The sequence below is a fragment of the Pristis pectinata genome, chromosome 32 (assembly GCF_009764475.1).
Source record: "Pristis pectinata isolate sPriPec2 chromosome 32, sPriPec2.1.pri, whole genome shotgun sequence".
Taxonomy (NCBI): Eukaryota; Metazoa; Chordata; class Chondrichthyes; order Rhinopristiformes; family Pristidae; genus Pristis; species Pristis pectinata.
This window is the reverse complement of record NC_067436.1, coordinates 16,149,414-16,173,509: the sequence shown is the minus strand read 5'-3', so window position 1 is coordinate 16,173,509 and position 24,096 is coordinate 16,149,414. Positions and strand designations below refer to the sequence as shown.

General features: G+C 45.2%; 1 protein-coding gene across 2 annotated transcripts in view; it reads left to right on the top strand.

Moving 5' to 3' along the window:
* The window catches only part of LOC127585251 (pro-neuregulin-4, membrane-bound isoform-like), a 28,082-nt gene extending 5,809 nt beyond the window's left edge, over positions 1–22,273 (top strand). The window contains exons 3-5 of one of the 2 annotated variants that reach the window (XM_052042565.1): positions 12,508–12,595; positions 15,232–15,387; positions 19,084–22,273. In XM_052042565.1, coding sequence (XP_051898525.1) covers positions 12,508–12,595; positions 15,232–15,387; positions 19,084–19,201 — 362 coding nt within the window. In that variant the 3' untranslated portion in view covers positions 19,202–22,273. Of the gene's footprint in view, positions 1–12,507; positions 12,596–15,231; positions 15,388–15,745; positions 16,280–19,083 lie in introns of those variants that run through there. The other variant, XM_052042566.1, reaches the window with a different exon arrangement.
* The last annotated feature ends 1,823 nt before the right edge of the window (positions 22,274–24,096 follow it).

Genomic DNA, 24,096 nt, shown 5'->3' with positions numbered 1-24,096 from the left:
CTGTGTGGAGTCTGTGCATACTCCCTCACAACCCTCTGAGATACAAAGTTTGCTTCATCTCTTGTCTTAAATGGAAGATGCATTATGTATTTAAAAAAGCCCCTAGTTCTAGTTTCTTCCACTCGGGAAAACATCTCAAGAGGGCCGTGAGGGAGAATATGCAGACTCCATACAGATAGCAACCACGATCATGTGACCAGGTGGTTTCCCCCCGAAGACTCTGTTTCCTTCCGCTTGTCAAAGATGTGCCAGTTGGTAGGTTTATCGGTCACTATAAATTACCCTTAGTGTAGTGGGAAGTTGATGGCAATGGGAGAGTAGGTTACAGGAAAAAAATGGGGTTGCTTTGAGACCTGGAATAGACTCAATGGCCAACTGGCCTCCTCCTATATCCTGAGAAACATGAGGTTATCTGTAAATCGAAGCCCACTACTTATTACGTCTCTCTGTTTCCTATAAGCCAGCCAATCTTCCATTCACTCCAATATCTCACCTCATACACCATGAGCTTTATTTTCCACAATAACCTTTGATGTGGAGATGATGTGGACCTCTGACCACGAGAACCTTATCAAACGCCTTCTGGAATACTAAGTTTCGTATATCTGCCCGTTCCCCTTTATCCACAGCACATGGTACTTTGTCAAAGGACTCCAATAGGTTGGTCAAACAAGATTTATTTTTCATAAAACCATGTTGACTTTGGTCATGGAAGTATTCCTCATAGCATCATAGAAAGATACCATATGGAAATAGACCCTTCGGCCCACCGAGGCTGTGCTGACCATCAAGCACCCTTGTTTGCATTAATCCTTATGCTGGACACCTCCCCTCTCCACTCTCAGTCCTGATGCAGGGTTTTGACTCAAAACATCAACATTTCCAGCCCACCCCACCCACAGATGCTGTTCGACCTACTGAGTTCCTCCAGCAGATTGTCTATTGCTTCAGATTGCAGCATCTGTAGTCCTTTGTGTCTCCTTTACACTAATCCTTCCCTGACCCATTTTATGCTCCCCACATTCGCATTAACTCCCTCCAGATCCTACCACTCACCTACACACTGGGGGCAATTTTTATGGTGGGCAATTCACCTCCCAACCAGCCAGAGGAAAACCACATGGTCCCAATGAGAACGTGCAAACTCCGCACAGACAGCACTGTAAGTCAGGATTGAAGCCAGGTCGCTGGAGCTGTGAGGCAGCAGCTCTACTCGCTGCACCACTGTGCCCACAGTGGCCAATACCTATCCTCCAGTCAGGATTGCTGAGCCCAGGCATATGCTGACCTATTGGTTACTTAAATCTAGATGGGAAATGTCATCCCACAAGGTAATACATGAAGGCTGATTCACAAGAATGGGAGAATGTAAGTAAAGATATAAATTCTGTCAGAGTATTTGATCTATAGGACTCACGTGTCAAAAGGACATGAGATTTGAGTCCATAGTCCCAGCACCATTCTTAAGGAGAGTTTTGGTTGAGTCATTAAAATAAGACCTGTCAGCTTGTTGATGGAAGCAAAAACCCTGTGGTGCTTCATAAGGAAGGGCAGGGAAGCCCCAAAATTGACCTGGACAATGTTCCTCCTTCAGCCAACACCTCCAAAAAATTCAACTGACCGATAGTCCATCTTGTTGTGGGATCTTGCTGTGTGTATATCAGACTTCTGAAGACTGAAAGGTTGAAATATGAATCCAAGATTCCCTTCTGAAGCTAACTAAATAGATTTTTGTGCCCCTTATGATCCTCCCACTGTTAGTGTGTTCTAGTAGAATGGGGTCATACGATAATGAATGTCAGTGCTAGGTAATGGAAAATGTTATTCACACACCCTAGAATTATCTAGATCATGCACTCAAAACACTCCCTATTGCATCAGTGAGATTTACATTTGCTACATCAGAGATCCTGAGTGAGTCTGGTAATTAAATGTTGCACTGAAGTGCAGGGATTCGTTGATCAGGAGGCTTATTTGCATTTACTTTGCTCTTCCTGAATTATAATGATAGCAACAACAATTTGTGTTTACATGGCATCCATTAGACATAGTAGATGTCTCAATGTGCTTATGAGAAGCGTCATCCACTAGACTTGAAACTGAGCCAGAGAAATGGATATTACGCCAATTGACTTGGTCACGGAGCTGATTTTTGCTCTAATGAAGGAAAGAGAGGTGAAGGACTTCAGGGAGAAGTCCACAGCTTAGCACCTCAGCAGCTGAAGGCATGGCTACCAATGGCGGAGTAATTAAATCTCTAGCCCTGGAGTGATGCAGCACCGAAAGAAGCCATTTGGTCCATCAGGTCCACGCCGACCATGAGGAACACATTTACACCAGTCGTACACTAATCCCATTATATTCTCCCTACATTCCCATCAACTTCTATCCAGCTGTTGTAAGACTCTTGAACAGACCCACTGACTCAATGTAACTGCACTGTAAATGAATTGACCTGTACAATTGGTATGCAAGACAAGTTTTTCACTGGACCTCGGTACAAGTGACAATAATAAACCAATACCAATACGATAAAGATGAAGTCTTGATCTCACAATCTACCTCGTCATTTCCCTTGCATCTTATTTATCTACTTGCACTGCACTTTCTCTGTAAGTGTAACACTATATTCTGCAACCTCTTATTGTTTTTCCTTTGTACTACCTTCATGTACTTACGTTTGGAATGATCTGTATGGATGGCATGCAAAACAAAGTTTTTCACTGTATCTTGGTACATGTGACAATAATAAACCAATTACCAACTCCCCCAGATTCTACCCCTCACCTACACACTAGGGGCCATTTACAGCAGCCAATTAACCCACCAACTGCGCGTCTTTGGGATGTGGCAGAAAACCGGAGCACCCGAGGGAAACCCACATGGTCACAGGGAGAACGTGCAAACTCCACTCAGACAGCGCCGGAAGTCAGGATTGAACCCGTGTCGGTGGAGCTGTGAGGCAGCGGCTCTACCAGGTGTGCCACTTTCATAGTCAAAAGAGGCCAGAATTGGAGGATTCAGAGATACTGGATGGGTTCAGGATCAGAGGTTGCAAGGATGGGGAGGAGTAAGAGTATGGGAGGTCCTGAAAATAGGAAAGAGATTCCTTAATCAAACACCAACGCAGATCAGCGAGCACTGGGATGATATGTGTACAGGATCGGTGCTAATTTGGAATCAGGGCAGCAGAGTTGGGGATGACAAGTTTATCAAACAAGAAAATGACAAGAAGAAGTAGGAAATTCCTATAGACGTACAGTGGAAGATTTCTACGGATGTACGGTGGAGAGCATTCTGACTGGCTGCATCACAGCCTGGTATGGAGGCTCCAATGCACAGGATCGTAAAAGGCTGCAAAGGGTTGTAGACTCAGCCATCACGGACACAACCCTCCCCATCATCGAGGACATCTTCAAGAGGTGACGCCTCAAGAAGGTGGCATCCATCATTAAGGACCATCACCATCTGAGACATGCTGTCTTCGTGTTACTACCATTGGGGAGGAGGTACAGGAGCCTGAAGACCCACACTCAACGTTTCAGGAACAGCTTCTTCCCCTCCGCCATCAGATTTCTGAACGGTCCATGAACCCATAAACACTACCTCATTATTCCTTTCTTTTTGCACTATTTATTTATTTTGCAAATTATAGTAACTTTATGTCTTTGCACTGTACTGCTGCCACAAAACGTCTTAAGACAGTGATAATAAATCTGATTCTGATACATGAGGGCTGGAATATCACAGTGGGGGTCTTTCAACTCATTCCCATTCCAGCTTTGGGGACTCACCCCAGAGTGAATAAACAATCAGAATGAAACACTGTACCAATGAGAGGCAGGGGGAACCTCTGGAGAATTCTCTCTGTCAGCCATGCCTTCAGCTTCTCCCTAAAGTTCTCCACCTCCCTGAGCTCCATTAAAGCAGTCCTTAAAACTACTCTCTTTGGCCAGGTTTCCAGTCACCAATATCTAATTGAATGGATTGGTGTCAAGTTTGGTTGACAATGCTCCCCATAAAAAGTTTGGGACAATTCTCCCATGTTGAAGGTGCTACATAAATACAAGTTGTTGTTGTTGCTGCCTTTGTAGTTAAGGAGGAGCATGATAAAGCATATGCAAGGATGGATGAAAAATCTCAGCGACCGCTATCTGCCATTCCACTATTATCACACATAATGTGAACTCGGCCCTAGCAGAGAATTGGTCCTGCTCCCTCTTGAAGTAACCAACACGGGGGGCTCCCCCCATTATGTTGTTGCTGCCAACAGTGTAATACCTTTCTGAAATGGATCACACCAGATGCCGTTACGATATGATTGAATCCGGTTGATAAGCTGCAACATCTGATACTCCAGATATATCTTATCAACAAGATCTGTGTCATCCTTTTACAAGAACCCATCACACTAACCATTTTAGAATGCTTCAATTGGGCTCCTTGGCAATCTAATAACCACCACAAATGAGATCAGTGAGCAAACAGTTTCCAATGGCAGGTTACCACACACCTCCACTAACGTAACAAAGCCTTGAGCCCAATATCAAGAAGGCAACAAGGAAGATGAGGAGAGTTAATTTTTGTTTGGTTTGAGCACAGTTGGTGAAAGACATGACCAAAGCTCTCGTGGCCAGACACGACCTTTCTTAATCTAATTTCCAAATTTCCATTCATCATATGTTAATTCACCCATGAACTGTGGTTTCTGATCTCCATACACCTTTATTTAAATCCTTCTGTTTCGTCAGCCTCATCTTCCGTGCTATGCTCTTCGGACTCTACAGTTTTCTATGGTCTGCGTCTTCCTCCAACTACGTTTTCTTGAATATCCCATTGCTCAGCCCCAGTTTAGTTGCCCCACCACTGGTGGCCATGCACTCAGCTACCTAGGCTTGAAGTTTTGGAATTACCTTGTTAAATGTCTTCGCGCCTCCACCTTCTGTTTCCAACATTGTAACAATGAGTACACCCCAAAAGCATTTGGTTGGGTTAACAGTGCTTTGAGTTGTCCTAAGCCTGTGAAAAGTATGACAGAAGAAGTAGTCCTTTTCCCTTAAGGCCTAAATCAGAGCCCTTTGCCCAAGCTTTTGGTCACATGTTATAATTGGCTTGATGACAATTTTTGGTCTTACAATTTGCTGCACGATAAAAGCTCACTTCATCTCTGTCTAGGTTCATTTGCCAATTATCTTGAACCTGGGTTCTCTGACTAATGTCCCTCCTGCCGATGGAGACAGCTTATTCCTTATCTATGTTAAAATCTTTCAGTTTTCAGCACCTCAATTAAATCTCCCCTTAACCGTGAAAAGGAAAGCATCATGAATGCTGTGAATCTGAAACAGTAACAGAAAATGGTGGAAGTGTGCAGCAGGGTAGACAGCATCTGTGGAGGGAGACCTCTCTGAACTGAAGGATCAGAGACCTGAACTGTTAACTCTGTTTCTCTCTTTATAGATGCTGCCTGACCTGCCGAGTATATCCAGCACTTTCTGTTCTTTCTCTCCTTAACCTTCAGTGCTCAAGGCAGAGTAATTCCAAGAAGGGCAGCACAGTGGTGCAGCTGCCTCACAGCTCCAATGACCCAGGGTCATTCCTGACCTCTGGTGATGTCCGTGTGGAGTTTGGTATTGGTATTGGTTTATTACCGTCACTTGTTCTAAGGTACAGTGAAAAACTTGTCTTGCACACCGATCATACAGGTCAATTCATTACACAGTGCAGTTACATTGGGTTAGTACAGAGTGCATTGATGTAGTACAGGTAAAAACAATAACAGTACAGAGTAAAGTGTCACAGCTACAGAGAAAGTGCAGTGCAATAAGGTGCAAGGTCACAACCAGGTAGATCATGAGGTCAGAGTCCATCTCATTGATTAAGGGAACCGTTCAATAGTCTTATCACAGTGGGGTAGAAGCTGTCCTTAAGTCTGGTGGTATGTGCCCTCAGGCTCTTGTATCCACGTTCTCCTTGTGACTACGTGGGTTTCTTCCGGGTGCTCTGGTTTCCTCCCACATCAGAAGGACGTGTGCGTTAATTTGCCCCTATAAATTGCCCCTAGTGACCAGGGTTCCATTCCTGTGAAGTATTCATAACCTGAACAGTTTGCAAGTCGGACAGGTGACCGCGAACTGAGTTCCCAGGTGGCAGAAGATGCCTGCTGCTCTGCAGCAGTCAGCAAATCCATACCCCTGGTATCCCAACACTCGTTCTCATGTACGGACTGTACATACATTGGGTGTTCATTAGTGGGGGAGAACCTGTGGGTAAGTACATAGAAACACAGAAACATAGAAAACCTACAGCACAATACAGGCACTTTGGCCCACAAAGTTGTGCTGAACATGTCCCTACCTTAGAAATTACCCATAGCCCTCTATTTTTCTAAGCTCCATGTACCTATCCAAAAGTCTCTTAAAAGACCCTATTGTAAGACCCTCCACCACTGTTGCCGGCAGCCCATTCCACGCACTCACCACTCTCTGAGTAAAAAACTTACCCCTGACATCTCCTCTGTACCTACTCCCCAGCACCTTAAACCTGTGTCCTCTTGTGGCCACCTTTTCAGCCCTGGGGAAAAGCCTTTGACTACCCACATGATCAATGCCTCTTATCATCTTATACACCTCTGTCAGGTCACCTCTCATCCTCCATCGCTCCAAGGAGAAAAAGCTGAATTCACTCAACCTGTTTTCATAAGGCATGCTCCCCAATCCAGGCAACATCCTTGTAAATCTCTTCTGCACCCTTTCTATGGCTTCCACATCCTTCCTGTAGTGAGTACAAATTGCGATTAGTGTTAATGGGTGGTAGGCATGGACATGATGGGCTGAAGGGTCTGTTTTTGTTCTATCCAACCAGCTATGATTTCATCTCCAGTTTTGTCACATATCTCGGGTTTTGCAGTCATGGAATCACTGTGGTAAATCTTGTCCCTCTCCAAGGCTTTAACGTCTCTCCTACAGCCCAGTGCCCACTAAAGAACGCAACACTCTATCCAAGGACAGATCAGATGTCAGTGTGCAGCAACCTTGTCTCTGAGTTAGAAAAGTTGTGATTTAAGACGTGGGACTTGAATCACAACTTTTCTAACCCGGAGGTAAGAGATCCCACAGAGATTTAAGCACAAATATGTTGGCTTAAATTTAAGTGGAGTGCTAGCTACTTTCTTGGTCCACTGTTCCTGAAACATTATTGAAACAGATGACCATGTCGGAGACACAGAGACATGGCAGATATAGGAATCTAGAGCAAACAGGAAATTGCTGGAGGAACTCAGCGGGTCGAGCAGCATCTGTGAAGGCGAAGGGATGGTCAACATTTTGAGTCAAGACCTTGCATCAGGGTCACGGCCAAAAACATCGACCATCGCTTTGCCTCCGCAGATGCTGCTCGACCTGCTGACTTCCTCCTGCAGTTCCTATCACGTTGTCGTTTGTGGGATTGTGCTGTGCGAAAATTGATCTTGTCTGTTTCAACAGTGACAACACCAAAAATATACAATAGGCTGTAAAGTGCTTTGGGCTGTGTTGAAAGGGAATGTGGAAATGCACGTCTTTTTTGTTATACAAAGGATTGACAGTATATCAGGAGACGGCGACCCTGTCTCTGGTGGACCCACTGCATAAACCCAGTCTCTTCATACCCACTGCCATCTAAGGTATTGGTATTGGTTTATTATTGTCACTTGTACCGAGGTACAGTGAAAAGCTTGTCTTACAAACCGATCTTACAGGTCAATTCATTACACAGTGCAGTTACTTCAAGTTAGTACAGAGTGCATTGATGTAGTACAGGTAGAAAAAAACAGTACAAAGTAAAGTGTCACAGCTACAGAGAAAGTGCAGTGCAATAAGGTGCAAGGTCACAACAAGGTAGATCGTGAGGTCAGAGTCCATCTCATCGTATAAGGGAATTGTTCAATAGTCTTATCACAGTGGGGTAGAAGCTATCCTTAAGTCTGGTGGTATGTGCCCTCAGGCAACTGTATCTTCTACCCGATGGAAGAGGGAGAAGAGAGAATGTCCTGGGTGGGTGGGGTCTTTGATTATGCTGGCTGCTTCACCAAGACAACGAGAGGTAAAGACAAGAGTCCAAGGAGGGTAGACTGGTGTTCGTGATGCGCTGGGCTGTGTCCACAACTCTCTGCAGCTTCTTGTGGTCTTGGGCAGAGTAGCTGCCACACCAAGAATTCTGTGGTATAAACACCATGCATTGGAACACCACAGTGGTAGAGCTGCCTCACAGCACCAACGTCCTCGGTTCAGTCCTGACCTTGGGTGCTGACTGTGTGGTGTTTGTACATTCCTCCTGTGAGTGTGTGGGTTTCCCTTGGTTGCTCTGGCTTCCTCTCACATCCTAAAGATGTGCAGGTTGGTAAGTTAATTGGCCATTGCAAATTGCCCCTGAGTGGTGGAATCTGGGGGAGTTGATGGGAAGGTGGGGAGAATAAAAAGGAATTAGTATAGGAATAGTGTAAGTAAATGCCTAATGGTTGGTACAGAACCATTAGACTGATAGGCCTTCCTTGCTGTTTGACTCTATGACTCCATTATCCCATGACCAGCATTGGTCCACTTGCACCAGATATTCATAATTTAATTCTGTGCGTACCTATGCTATAAAAAAATAGCCCTTTCTATAATGCTTTTCACAACCACAGGTCACAAAGTATTTTAAAGCAAATGCAACATTTTTGAGATATAACCACTCTTGTAGGAATCACTACAGCTATTTGTGCACAAGCCTACACAAGCAGCAATGAGTCATAGAGATACAGCTCAGAAACAGACCCTTTAGCCCACTGAGTCTGCGCCAGCAAGTACCCATTTTTACACCAATCTTACCCTAACTCATTTTATTCTCCCCCCAACATTCCCATCAACTGCACACACACCCCTCCCACTGCACTGCCCAGATACTACTTCTCATCTGCACACTAGGGGCAATTTACAGCAGCCGATTAACCTACTAACTCCCAAAGGTTGTGTTGCCTGCCTGGGGCCCAGGTTCGGGACATCTCAGCTGACCTGCAGAGGCACTTGGAGTGGGAGGGGAAAGATCCAGTTGTCGTGGTCCTTGTGGGCACCAACGACGTAGGTAGAACAAGGAAAGATGTTCTGCTGAGGGAATTTGAGTAGCTGGGGACTAAATTAACAAGCAGAACCAAAAAGGTAATCAGAGACGCAAGAGATTCTGCAGATTCTGGAGCAACACACACAAAAAGTGCTGGAGGAACTCAGCAAGTCAGGCAGCATCTATGGAGAGAAATAAACAGTTTATGTTTTGGATCGAGACCCATCTTCAGGGTAATAATCTCTGGGTTGCTACCTGAGCCATGTGCAAATTGGCACAGGGTCAATAAGATCAGAGAGTTAAATGCATGGTTCAAAGATTGGTGTTGGAGAAATGGGTTTGAATTTGTGGGCCATTGGCACCAGTATTGGGAAAGCAGGGAGCTGTTCTAATGGGATGGGCTCCACCGGAACCACGCTGGAACCAGGGTCCTGGCGAATCGCATAACTAGGGCTGTGGATAGGGCTTTAAACTAAATAATGGGGGGTGGGTTCAACAGATTGTAAAAGTATGGATAAAGTAAAAGGGAAGGAGAGTGCAGGGGAAGTCTCCAGAATAAAGAATAAGACAGAAAGTTTAGGAAGGGATAAGAATTTAACTTCAGGCAACATGGAAACAAATTCAAGAAGAAGGGCGGTGAATACAGGACTGAAGGTGTTATATTTGAATGCACGCAGTATACAAAGTAAGGTAGATGAGCTTATGGCACAGTTAGAAATTGGCAGGTACGACGTCGTGGGCATCACAGAGTCATGGTTGAAAGAAGATCAGAGCTGGGAGCTAAACATCCAAGGATACACATCCTATTGAAAAGACAGGCAGGTGGGCAGAGGGGTGGGGTGGCTCTGTTGGTAAAAAATGAAATCAAATCCTTAGCAAGAAGTGACATAGGATTAGAAGATGTAGAATCCTTGTGGGTAGAGTTAAGAAACTGCAAGGGTAGAAAGACCCGGATGGGAGCTATAGACAGGCCTCCAAATAGTAGCCAGAAAGTGGGATACAAATTACTACAGGGGACCGTAGCAGGGATGACGGTAGAGCAGCAATGGCAGGAGTTTCTGGGAGTAATTCGGAAGACACAGGATCAGTTCAACACAAAGAAGCAGCAGCATTCTAAAGGGAGGATGAGGCAACCGTGGCTGACAAGGAAAGTCAAAGACAGCATAAAAGCAAAACAGAGGGCATACAATATTGTAAAAATTAGTGGGAAGCTGGAGGAGTGGGAAGCTTTTAAAAACCAACAGAAGGCAACTAAAAAAGCAATAAAGGGAGAAAAGATGAAATATGAAGGTAAGCTAGCCGATGATATAAAAGAGGATACCAAAAGTTTTTTCAGATATATAAAGAGGAAAAGAGAGGCAAGAGTGGACATCGGACCGCTGGAAAATGACGCTGGAGAGGTAGTAATGGGGAACAAAGCATATGGCAGATGAACTGAATAAGTATTTTGTGTCAGTCTTGACTGTGGAAGACACCAGCAACATGCCAGAAATTCAAGAGAGCCAGAGGGCAGAAGTGTGTGGTCATCATTACTAAGGAGAAGGTGCTTGGGAAGCTGAATGGTCTGAAGGTAGATAAGTCACCTGGACCAGATGAACTATACTCCAGGGTTCTGAAAGAGGCAGCTGAAGAGATTGTGGAGGCATTAGTAATGATCTTTCAAGAATCACTGGATTCGGGACTGTTTCCAGAGGACTGGAAAATTGCAAATGTCACTCCAATCTTTAAGAAGGGAGGAGACAAAAGACAGGAAATTATAGGCCAGTTAGCCTGACTTCAGTGGTTGGTAAGATGTTAGAGTCCATTACTAAGGATAAGGTTTCAGGGTACTTGGAAGCACATGATCAAATAGGCTGATGTCAGCATGGTTTCCTTAAGGGGAAATCTTGCCTCACAAATCTGTTGGGATTCTTTGAGGAAGTAACAGGCAGGATACACAAAGGAGAGTCGGTGGATGTTGTTTACTTGGCTTTTCAGAAGGCCTTTGACAAGGGTGCCAAACATGAGGCTGCTAAACAAGATAGGAGCCCATGGTATTACAGGAAAGGTACTAGCATGGATAGAAGATTGGCTGGCTGGCAGAAGGCAAAGAGTGGGAATAAAGGGGGCCTTTTCTGGTTGGCTGCCAATGACTAGGGTGTTCCGCAGGGGTTGGTGTTGGGTCTGCTACTTTTCATGTTATATGTTAATGATCTGGATGACGGAATTGATGGCTTTTTGGCCAAGTTTTCAGATGATACAAAGATAGGTGGAGGGGCAGGTAGTGTTGAGGAAGCAGGGATTCTGCAGAAGGACTTGGACAGGTTGGGAGAATGGGCAAAGAAGTGGCAGATAGAATACAGCGTAGGGTAGTGTATGGTCATGCACTTTGGTAGAAGGAATAAAGGCATGGAATATTTTCTAAACGGGGAGCGAATTCTGAAATTGGGGTGCAGGATTCCCTGAAGGTTAACTTGCAGGTTGAGTTGGTAGTAAGGAAGGCAAATGCAATGTTAGCATTCACTTCGAGAGGACTGGAATATAAAAGCAAGGAAGTAATATTGAGGCTTTATAAAGCATTGGTTAGACCATACTTGGTGTATTGTGAGCACTTTTGGGCCCCATATCTAAGGAATGATGTGCTGGCACTGGAGAAGGTCCAGAGGAGGTTTACAAGAATGATCTTGGGAATGAAAGGGTTAACATATGAGGAGCATTTGATGGCTCTGGTCGTGTACTCGCTGGAGTTTAGAAGGATGAGGGAAGGTCTCATTGAAACCTACCGAATATTGAAAGACCTAGATAGACTGGATGTGGAGAGGATGTTTCCAGTGGTGGGAGAGTCTAGGACCAGAGGGCACAGCCTCAGAATAGAAGGGTGTCCTTTTAGAACTGAGATGAGAAGGAATTTCTTCAGCCAGAGGGTGGTGAATCTGTGGAATTCATTGCCACAGACAGCTGTGGAGGCCAAAGTCAATGGGCACATTTAAAGTGGAGGTTGATAGGTTCTTGATTAGTAAGGGCGTCAAAGGTTACAGAGAGAAGGCGGGAGAATGGGGTTGAGAGGGAAAAATAAGTCAGCCATGATCGAAAGGCAGAGCAGACTCGATGGGCCAAATGGCCTAATTCTGCTCCCATGGTCTAAATGCACATTTTTGGAATGTGGGACGAAACCAGAACACCTGGAGAAAGCCCACAGGGAGAACGTGTAAACTCCACACAGACAGCACCAGAGATCAGGATTGAACCCAGGTCACTGGAGCTGTGGGCAAGCAGCTTGATATCCTGCATCACTCTGGTGACCTCATAAGGGAAAAGAAATGAAAATGTTGTCTAGGTTTCACAGTATAGTCGGTACAAAACCAAGATAAAATACATTCCTTGTTATATTGTTTGTTCTCAGAGTTCATGTGCCAATGCCTAATTTTGGATCATCTCTCTTAACCCTCTTAGCACACGGGGAACTCTGTCCGGATATTTACAATTCCTACTGTCTTAATGGAGGCACCTGCTACATTCTAATATCCACTCCATTCTGCTGGTAAGTCAAGTCCTCTCCGTGTAATGAACCCATAGTCAGACCACACTGAGCCACTGTTCACAGAGTTAACAAAGTTGTGGCAATAGATTACCCTCTTTGGAACTAAGATCCTGTCCTCAGAATCAGCTCTGACCAATAGGATGAGTCCTTGCACATTCCGCTGACTGTAAAGAATTGAAGTCAAAGGGATTGGCTAAGCCCAGTTTCTGCTGGATCCAAATTCCCAGAGCAGGACTGGTTAATGGTAATTTGGAAATTGGTTTATTATTGTCACATGTACCAAGATACAGTGAACAGTTTTTGTTTTGCATGCCATCCATACAGATAATTCCATACATTGAGGTAGTACAAAAAGAAAGCAATAACAGAATGCAGAATATAGTGCCACAGTTACAGAGAAAGTGCAATGACAAGGTAGATTGAGAGATCAAGAGTATCAAGATCAAGATTTTATCGTATAAGAAGTCCGTTCAAGAGTCTTATAACAGCGGGGTAGAAGCCGTCCTTGAGCCTGGTGGTATGTGTTCTTAAGCTTTTGTATCTTCTGCCCAATTGTGTTGGGGGGGGGGGGGTGGGGGGGAGGGAAGAAGAGAGAATGACCAGGGTGGGAGGGGTCCTTGATTATGTTGGTTGCTTTTCTGAGGCAGCGTTATGTGTAGACAGAGTCAATGCAGGGGAGGCTGCTTTGTGTGATAGACTGGGCTGTGTTCACACGTCATGAAGTGCTTTAAGAGACGGCACACACGAGCCTCCCCGGCAACATCGACCCAATGCAATTCACCTATCACCGAAACAGCTCCGTGATGGATGCCATCTTTCTGGTCCTACACTCATCTCTGGAGCATCTGGATAACATAGGTACCTATGTCACAGTACTATTTATTGACTACAGCTCCACTCTCAATACCATAATTCCAAGAAAACTCATCTCCAAACTCCAAGACCTGGGACTCAACACCTCCCTTTGCAACTGGATCCTGACCAACAGACCGCAATCAGTGAGGATAGGCAGCAACACCTCCGGCACGATTATCCTCAACACTGGTGCCCCACAAGGCTGCGTCCTCCGCCCCCTACTCTACTCACTACACACTCGCAACTGTGTGGCGAGATTCTGTTCTAACTCCATCTACAAGTTCGCAGATACCACCGTAGTGGGCCGAATTTCAAATAACGACAAGTTGGAATACAGGAAGGAGATAGAGAGCTTGGTGACATGGTGTCATGACAACAACATTTCCCTCAATGTCAGCAAAACAAAAGAGCTGGTCATTGACTTCAGGAAGGGGGGCGGTGTACATGCTCCTGTCTGCATTAATGCAGCTGAGGTGGAGCTGGTTGAGAGCTTTAAGTTTCCAGGTGTAAATATCACCAATAGTTTGCTCTGGTCCAACCACGTAGACGCTATGGCCAAGAAAGCGCACCAGTGCCTCTACCTCCTCAGGAGGCTAAAGAAATTCAGCACGTCCCTGTTGACCCTCACCAATTTTTATAGAAGCACCATACAAAGCATCCTATCTGGATGCATCACGGCTTGGTATGGCAACTGCTCTACCCAAGACCGTAAGAAACTGCAGAGTATAGTGGACACAGATCAGCACATCACAGAAACCAGCCTCCCCTCCACAGACTGTGTCTACGCTTCTTGCTGCCTCGGGAAAGCAGCCAACATTATCAAAGATCCCTCCCACCCCAGACATTCTCTCTTCTCCCCTCTCCCATTGGGCAGAAGATACAAAAGCCTCAAAGACAGCTTCTACCCTGCTGTTATATGACTATTGAACGGTTCCCTGCTATGATAAGATGGATCCTTGACCTCACAATCTATCTCATCACGGCCTTGCACCTTATTGTCTCCCTGCACTGCACTTTCTCTGTAACTGTAACACTTTATTCTGCATTCTGTTATTGCTTTTCCCTTGCACTACCTCGACGCACTGATGTGATGAAATGATCTGTATGGATGGCATGCAAAACAAAGTTTTTCACTGTACCTCAGTACATGTGACAATAATAAACCAATTACTCTCTGCAATTTTTTGCAGTCTTAGGCAGAGCAGTGCCCTTAATTAACAGCACCAACCAACAATTATAGAGAAATATATAGAATCTACAAAATTGTTACCGGCCATACACCCCAACTGGTGCAGGCAGGCATTTATATTCCACAAAAACTCCTCCCACCATCTAGCACTATTGACTGTTTCACACACAGAAGACAGAGAATGGCTGTGCCAGCAGTGGAGACATGAAGTACTGACTATATACCTGAGTTTAATCCAGACAATTTTCGACCAGGGACAAAAATGGGGTGAGCTATTCAACTGTGGGGCCCGTCACATGTTCCTCTCAAATGCACGAAGTTCAGGGGTGAGGTTGATTAAAATGCAATACTAAGATTGACTGCTTATTGGGTCAGGATATCAAGTGTGATGGAACCTAGGTGGTGGAGAGTTGAGGTACACATTAACTGTTATCTAACCAAATGATGGGATAGGTTCAAGAGGGGGAAGGACCTCTTGCTGACTCTGTGCTCCATCATACAAACATATGAATTAGGAGCAGGAATAGGCCATTCACCCCTCAGGTTGTTCCTCATTCAATAAGATCACAATGGAGACTCCTATCTCCCGTAGGTGTAATGACAGCTTCAAAGGAAAGCGATGCGAGGAGTTCCTGCTCCCCAGCCAGCAACCAGAAAGGGCTGTAAATTCATTGCTGGTCATTATCATTGTGGTGACTCTGCTCATTGTGTTACTAGTAGTCACTGGCTGGACCTACTTCTATTGCAGGTAAGCACACATGACTAACTGCTGGCCATTCGACCTCTCCATAGGCATACACAAGCCAGGCAGGGCTGGGGAGGAGGAGGAGAAAAAGTGCTCTGATTTCCCCTCACATTCCAAAGATGTGCTGGTACGTTAGCTGGCTGAAAATTGCCCTTGGTGTAGGTGTCTGGTGGAGGAAATCAGGTTATTGGGCATGGTGTGAAAGAGGGCATAATAGCAACAAACAATCTGCTGGAGGAACTCAGTGGGTCGAGCAGCGTACATAAGGTGAAGGAGCCAAAGTCTTTTCCCCAGGGTAGAGGAGTTCAGTCCTGATGTAGGGTTTTGACCTGAAACGTCGACAATTCCTTTTCTCCCACAGATACTGCTCGACCCGCTGAGTTCCTCCAGCGGATTGTTTGTTGCTCCAGATTCCAGCGTCTGCAGTCTCTTGTGTCTCCAAGGAAATAAGAGTTATATGGCATCGAAATGGACCCTTCAACCCTTCAAGTCAAAAAGTCAAGTCAAAGTCGAGTTTATTGTCATATGCACAAGTACATGTGTGCACAGGTGCAATAAAGAACTTGCTTGCAGCAACATCACAGGCACATAGCATTAGAGACACAATATTCACAAGAAAAATATGTTATACAAAATTATACAAGAAAGAATACAATGAGAACAAAAAAAAGTCAATTGTAGTGCAACGTGGTCACAGTGTTGGTACACTGAGGTAGTAGTTAGCAATAACTCATCTGTGCTGACTAAGCAAGTCACATATTCCCCATATTGCTTGAAACCTTTCCTATCCATGTAAATGTCCAAATGCCAATTAAATATTTTAATTGTACCCACCTCTACCATTTCCTCTGGCAACTCGTTCCATATACCCACCACCCTTGTCAGAAAAAGTCGTCCCTCAGGTCCCTTTTAAACCTTTCACTTTAAACCTATGCCCTCTAGTTTGGAACTTCTCTACCCTGGGGAAAAGACTGTGGCTATTCACTTTATCTATACCCAGGGTAGAGAAGTCCCAAACTAGAGGACATAGGTTTAAAGTGCTCCAGATTTCCAGCATCTGCAATCTCTCATAATAATGTAAGACACAAGAGAGATTGCAGATGCTGGAAATCTGGAGCAATGCACACAAAACGTCTGTCCTGACAAAGGGTCTTGGCCCAAAACGTTGGCTGTTCATTTCCCTCCATAGATGCTGCCTGACCTGCTGAGTTCCTGCAGCATTTCATGTGTGTTGCTTATGATTATATAAACCTCTATCAGGTCAAATAAGGGGAATGGAATTGATCTGAGAGCTAGAATAAACTCAATGGACCAAATGGCCTCTTTCTACATTGTCAGGAAATGTGAGAAATAAGACAAAATGATCTGCCCTGATCTTCAATGCCCTTCCAAGGCTTCCTAATGCAAGAACATTTTCTAGGGTCACAACAGTGTCACCAGCTCTTCTCTAGCTCTACGTGTAGCCACGACTATTGTGTTGGAACATGCAGAAATTCTGCAGAAATATTTTGGTAAGTCACTGGATATAAATCACAAGCTGCTACCTCAGATCAACAAAACTGCAGATGCTGGAAATCTGAAATAAACACAGAAAAAGCAGGAAACACTCAGCGGGTCAGGCAGCAGCTGTGGAGAGAGAAACAATTAATGTTTCAGGAGACACAAGAGTCTGCAGATACTGGAATCTGAAGCAAAAAAAAATTGCTGGAGGAACTCAGCGGGTCAGACAGCATCTGTGGAGGCAGAGGGATGGTCGATGTTTCAGATTGAGACCCTGCATCAGGAATTAATGTTTCAGTCCCAGAAGGACTCTCTGATGGAGAGTCCCAGACCTTAAATATTAACTGTTTGACTTGCTGAATGTTTCCAGCATTTTCACACTTTATCGCATCCTCCCTTAGCATCAAGTCAATTGCTAACAGTCGTGACATCTCTTCTTTGCAAACTGCTTAAACTGCTGAGGTATTTACGAAGAAGGTAGACAATTTTTTGAAAGATTGGGGAGTGGAGGGTTATGAGGAACTGGTACAGAACAGCCATGATCACATTGAACAATGAGGCAGGTTTGAGGGACCAAGTGTCCTCCTCCTGCTTTTATTTTCTGATGTTTTTGTGCCAGTGGTTTCTTCTCAAGGTGAGTGATCCTCAAAGTGGGGAGGTACCAAAGGTTAGTGGGGATGACAAAAAAAATCTGTTCGAGGAACTCAGCAGGACAATCAGCATCTGAGAGGGGAGAAGAATTGTCAATGTTTTGGGTCAAAACCCTACATCAGGACATCCAGTTGCTCCAGATTCCAGCATCTGCAATCTCTTGTGTCTCCATCAGAGTCGGGGTGCCCCTGAGGCGTCAGTAATTGAAGTAATTCAATTAGAAAGTTCAGAAAACCATAAAAATAAAAATGTACCAGCAGTCCCAAGCCAGAGCGCTCCAGGAAGTCCCTGGGAATCTCTGGGACAGCCTCAATTCTTTGAAGGAGCAGAGACACAAGAGGCTGCAGATGCTGGAATCTGGAACAACAAGCAGTCTGCTGGAGGAACTCAGTAGGTCAGGCAGCATCTGGAGAGGGAAAACCGTTGACAGTTCCTATCCCCTGACAGATGCTGCTCGACCCGATGAGCTCCTCCAGCAATATGAACAAACGGGTCTTGCATTCACTTAACAAGTCCATGGTAATTCTGGGAACGTGCTAAACAGGGACTTTCCATGGAGACACAAGAGACTGCAGATGCTGGAAACTGCAGCAAAGAAAAAACCCAAAATGCTGGAGGAACTCAGCGGGTCAGGCAGCATCTATGGAGGGAAATGGACAGTTGAGACCCTTCATCGGGACTGAACGGTAGAGGGGAGATGGCCAGTATAAAGAGGCGAGGTGAAGGGGTGAAGCAAGAGCTGGCAGGTGAGAGGTGAATCCAGGTGAGGAGGAGGTGATAGGCAGATGGAGGAGGGAAGAGGAGAAATAGCGACAGAGGCTGGGAGGTGACAGGTGGAGGCAACAAAGGGCTGCAGATGATGGAATCTGATAGGAGAAGAAGGTGGGAGCATGGAAACAAATAAGGGAGGTGGGGAAGGCAGATGGGAACAGTGGGGGGGAGGGACCCAGCGGGAGGAGTGTGTGGGTGATGGGAAGATGGAGGAGGTGGAGGAGGGGGAAAATCTTTCCGTGCCTTTACCCCAGTAAAACATTGCACACTGCCTCAGAGGAACATAACCAATGACTAAATGATACTTAGGTGCGTTAAGGAGATGCAAGGATAGATTGGTCAGATCTAAAAATCAAAGGAGATTTACAAGGAAATTCCAGGGTACAGGATACTTGGAGCTGGTGACCAGAAGCCAGGATTGAACCCTGGTCTCTGGAGCTCTGAGGCAGCGGTTCTACACACTGCGCCACTTGTGCTGTTCTTAAGGAGTGGAGTTGGAGAAGGGCAAGGACGTTGGAGGTTTGTGGGGCTGGAGCAGGTCACGCAGAGAGGGGGAGCAATTTGAAAAGGATGAGCGATTTAGAAGCACCGCCGACACAGAAGGTTGGGCGGTCGGAGCTTGGTGTGAACGGGGACAGCGGGCAACGTCGAATTGGATGAGCTCCTGAGCTCGACCTTCACCCCCAGATGTGCAAGCTTCCCTGCACATCTGGCAGCGAGTGCAGGAACCACCTGTTTAGCACTCGAGTTAGTCTCGGCTTCATGCTTCTTTTTCAGGAAACGGAGGCAGAAGAGAAGGAAGGAGCAGGGCAGGAGCCTGTACCAGGTGGTGGCCAGACACAGGGCCAAAGAGGTTGGCACCACAAAGCACGAGCTAGACTGCCAACCCATCTAAGCACATGGCTGGCACATGGAAATGGCCCACATCTCTAAACTGCCTCGCTCTGAATAAGCAAACCAAAGCACACAAAGATCATTAAGCTACAACTCAATCTCCCCCCAGATCAGTAGGAGGGATCTCCAGATACTGCCCACTGGAACCTTTCCCTCTCAGAAACGCATCTTCCAATCCCATTATCCAGCAATCACTCTTGGTGTCCAACAAGGTGATTGGACTGAAAATAGCTCATCTCCAAACCAACACAAAAATCCAAGAATGACTACGATTGCGTTATCTGTTTTGTGGATTGACTGCTAACACTGTATGTGAAAGGAATCGATCCCTTGTAGCTTAGCTGTAGAATTCAGGCCATATTAAGAGAACCACGTTACGACAGTGTTGCTGTACTCCTTGCTACTCTTCATGGCAGTTTCGCCCCAAGCAATAGAACATTACTGTTCCTTCCAGTGAAGCCAATACTCACCCAAGCAGGTAAGGCTGTCCAGGACAAGTGCGCAGCAGCACACACCACTGTTTCTCCTTTGATTTGTTCTATAGGATGTGGGTGAGATAGGCAAGGTCAAAATTATTGCCCATCCCTGAATGACCCTGAGAAGGTAGTGGTGGGAGACTCCTCTTTATACCATGGCAGTCCACGTGCTCAAGACACTGCTACAGTATTGTTGTTGGAAGAGTCTGACCCAACAACGATGAAGGGGCGACATACTTCCAAATGCAAACCATTCAGTGCATGCATAAACCTCGGACCCCACTGGTTGGTGTTGCTCACCTGAGCCGTCACGCAAACATAGTAATATAGTAATAAGTCCACTGTGAATTTTCCCATTTGCGTTGGTAGCTGTCGTATATATTTTAACTGCACAATGCCCATTTCCTAAAATAAAGCAACAGTATGTTTTGCAAAGTATCAGAATGTATTATTTTGCACCTGCTGTATATCAACTCAGTCCTGCATATATATTTATTTTCTGAATATCTTTACAACTTATCATATTTTTAATTACATTTGTCAACTTCTACCATTGGAAATTTCTGTCTTGATATTTGTAATGGAAACTGCCTATGTAAACATTTGCTGTAATTACACATCCTGGTTAATGGTGGCACTGCAGCCCTTCTCTCCTCTGCCAAATGCCCACTCCAAGGCATCCCACCCCATCTCTTTGTTTCACACGAGGGTTTCTCTCCTAGTCTCCAACTAGCTCTACTTTGCAAATTACATCCAGCTTTGCTGGTTAGCTATAGATATCAAACCAGAACGTTATCTGAAAGAAAACAGAATACAAAGTCTTGAAATGGGGTCAATACGCCAGCCAACTTAAAATAACTGCATTAACCTGACTGATGCACAGTTTAAATCAAGACACAAGAGACTGCAGATGCTGGAATCTGGAGCAACACAAAAAAGTGCTGGAGGAACTCAGCAGGTCAGGCAGCATCTGTGGAGGGAAATGGACAGCTGACATTTCAAGTTAAGACCCTTCATCGGGACTGAAAAGGGTGAGATCGCCAGTATAAAAAGGTGGAGGGATGGGGTGGAGCAAGAGCTAGCAAGTGATAGGTGGATTCAGGTATGTAAGGGTATTGGTATTGGTATATTACTGTCGCTTGTACTGAGGTACAGTGAAAAACTTGTCTTGCATACCGATCGTACAGATCAAGTCATTACACAGTGCAGTTACATTGGGTTAGTACAGAGTGCATTGATGTAGTACAGGTAAAAACAATAATAGTACAGAGTAAAGTGTCACAGCTACAGAGAAAGTGCAGTGCAATAAGGTGCAAGGTCACAACAAGGTAGATCGTGAAGTCATAGTCCATCTCATTGTATAAGGGAACTGTTCTATAGTCTTATCACACTGGGGTAGAAGCTGTCCTTAAGTCTGGTGGTACGTGCCCTCAGGCTCCTGTATCTTCTACCTGATGGAAGAGGAGAGAAGAGAGAATGTCCTGGGTGGGTGGGGTCTCTGACTATGCCGGCTGCTAAACCAAGACGACGAGAGGTAAAGGCAGAGTCCAAGGAGAGGCTGGTGTCCGTGATGCGCTGGGCTGTGTCCACGACTCTCTGCAGTTTCTTGCGGTCCTGGGCAGAGCAGTTGGGCAGCAATGATGTTAGAAGCCGGGAGGTGATAGGTGGAAGTGACAAAGGGCTGAAGATGATGGAATCTGACTGGAGAGGAAGGTGGAGCCTGGAATAGAAGGAGGGAGGTGGGGAGGGGAACAGGTGGGAGGAGTGCGTGGGTGGTGGGCAGGTGGAGAGGATGATGGGGGCCAGTTGGATCAGGAGAGAGAAAAAAGGAAGAATGGAAGGAAGGGGGGGGGGGAGCGGTTACAGGAAATTTGAGAATGCAGTGTTCATGCTGCCAGGTTGGAGCCTGCCCAGGCAGAAAACGAGGTGCTGTTCCTCTCATTTTCATTTGGCCATGACCTGGCAGTGGAGGAGGCCGTGGACAGACATCTCGGTGTGGGAATAGGAAGTGGAATTAAAACGGCTGGCCACCAGGAGGTCTCGACAGGCATGGTGGACAGAGCGGAGGTGCTTGTCCCCCAGTCTGCAGCTAAACAGTTTAAATCAACTCAGGCAAAACCCAGAGGTAAAACGAACTCCAATGTTGTCTGTACCTACCTGCCTGTGATGCTGCAAGCAAGCTTTACACTGTACCTGTTCCTCACCATACTTGTGCACACAAAAATAAACTTGACTTCATGATTTCACACCAGTATAGTCATATCCTAAATGTAGCTTCGACTATTTTACCATCGTCAGACCAGCTTGCTTACACCTAAGGCAGCTCCACGCTGGACTGCACGGTGCAGAAAGTCACCGAGCTTGCTAATTTTTAAAAAGAATATTCATTCAAGGAATATTGGCACTTCTAAAGTTAGTATTTCTTAATTGCCCTTGAACTAGATGACGTGCTAGGCTTTTTTTTAAAGAGAGAAGATAAATGCATCAAAAAGCAAACTGCTGGAGAACTCAGCGGGTGAAGCAGCATCTGTGGAGGCAAAGGGAGAATTGACATTTCAGGTCGAGACCCTTCATCAGGACTAAATGGATCCGGTGGTTTCCCCAGGCTACTCTGTTCCCCCCACATCCCGAATACCTGCTGGTCGTTAGGTTAACTGGCTGCTGTAAATTGCCCCTAGGTGTGGCAGGAGTATGGGGGGGGGGGGGGGGGGAAGATAACGGGCATGTGAGAGCAAATAAGTTGTCAGGACCGATGGGATTGTTCTGGGAGCCAGTATAGATTCGATGGGCCGATTAGCCTCCTCCAACGTGGTAGGAAAATAAGAGTAATCCATAGACCACACTGGGCAACAACTTCCTTCTCTGAAGGGTATCATTGAACTGGGTGGGTTTTATGACCATCTTATTGGTAATTGGTTTATTATTGTCATATGTACTGAGCCACAGTGAAAGCCTTTTGTCTGTGTGCCATCCAGACAGATCATTCCATACATAAGTATATCGAGGTAGTAAAAAGGTGAAAGAAAAAGGGATGCAGAATGTAGTGTTACAGAGAAAGTGCAAGGACCACAATGAGGTAGATTGAGAGATCAAGAGTTCATCTTTAGTGTACAAGAGGTCCGTTCAAGAGACTTACAACAGTGGGATAGAAGCTGTACTTCAGCCTGGTGCTATGTGTTCTCAAGCTTATTTTCACGGTCACCATTACTAGTAACTGCATTTTATTCCAGGTTTATTTAATTAAATCAGTTCAAAGTCCACAGCTGTTGAAGTGGGTTGAACTTTCATTGCTGGATAATTAAATACATATTAATCATACTTTCTTACAACAAAGGTGTCTGCTATTTGGCCTATTTCTATGGACCCTCTTAGGATTCACCTGTGCAAGAATATTCCATTGGGAATTCAGTCCCAATGCAAAATTTACTAATTAAAAGCACACAGGATCACTGAATGTTTATAGCACAGAAAATGGAGGCCATTCAGTCCATGGTGTACATGCTAACTGTCTCTAGTTCCAACTCTCAGCCCTTTCTCCAAAGCCTTGCAATTCTTTCGCCAGCATATCTTTATTCAGTTCACTCTTGAAGGTCACGATGCCTCCAACACATCTGCAGGCAGTGCATTTCAGATTCCAATCACATGCTGCGTAAAACAAATTTCCTTTGTGTCATTCTTAATTCTCCCCACCCTTTAATTTGTATCTGCGACCTCTAGTCCACGAGAGAACAGCCTCTCCTAATCACTATGTCCACACCCTTCACCGTGTTATACACTTCTATCAAATCTGACCTCATTCTTTTCTTTAGTAACGGTCTTCTGGACCTTCTCTAATGCCTTTACAACTGTCCTATAAAATGGTCATCAGAATTAAACTCAGTACTCCAGGCCGGGCAAATGTTTTAGGAAGCATGACTTCCCTGCCTAAATACTTTATGATAAAGCCCAGATTCCCCACTGTAAATAATCAGCCTGTGAATGGAATGAATTCTCCAGCAATTTAGACCAACCTTTAGGTAAATTATTCCTTCCCACTTGCAAACTGCAGGATTTATCAGTAATTCAACCAATGTATGTGATCCTATTGTCTTATTATTGGGGAATAATCACCCTGTGTTGACATCAGTATGCAATTTTATACAGCGGGAAAGGCAGTGATAATTGTCAGTTTGCATGCATTTATTTTAGAACCTTCTCTATTATAAAAGAAATTTAATGAATGTAATTAGCAACCTTAATTACAGGAACAAAAGTTCTTCCAATTCAGATAATGATCTCTGATCTAACAACAAACAGGTCACACCTGCTCAAGAGCTGCAGTTATCCCATCTCACCGCACCTCCCCCTGATCACATTAGGGCCAGAGTCTACAATCAGAGGAACGACAGGGCAAACTCTTCGTCAGTTCCTTAGGACTGAG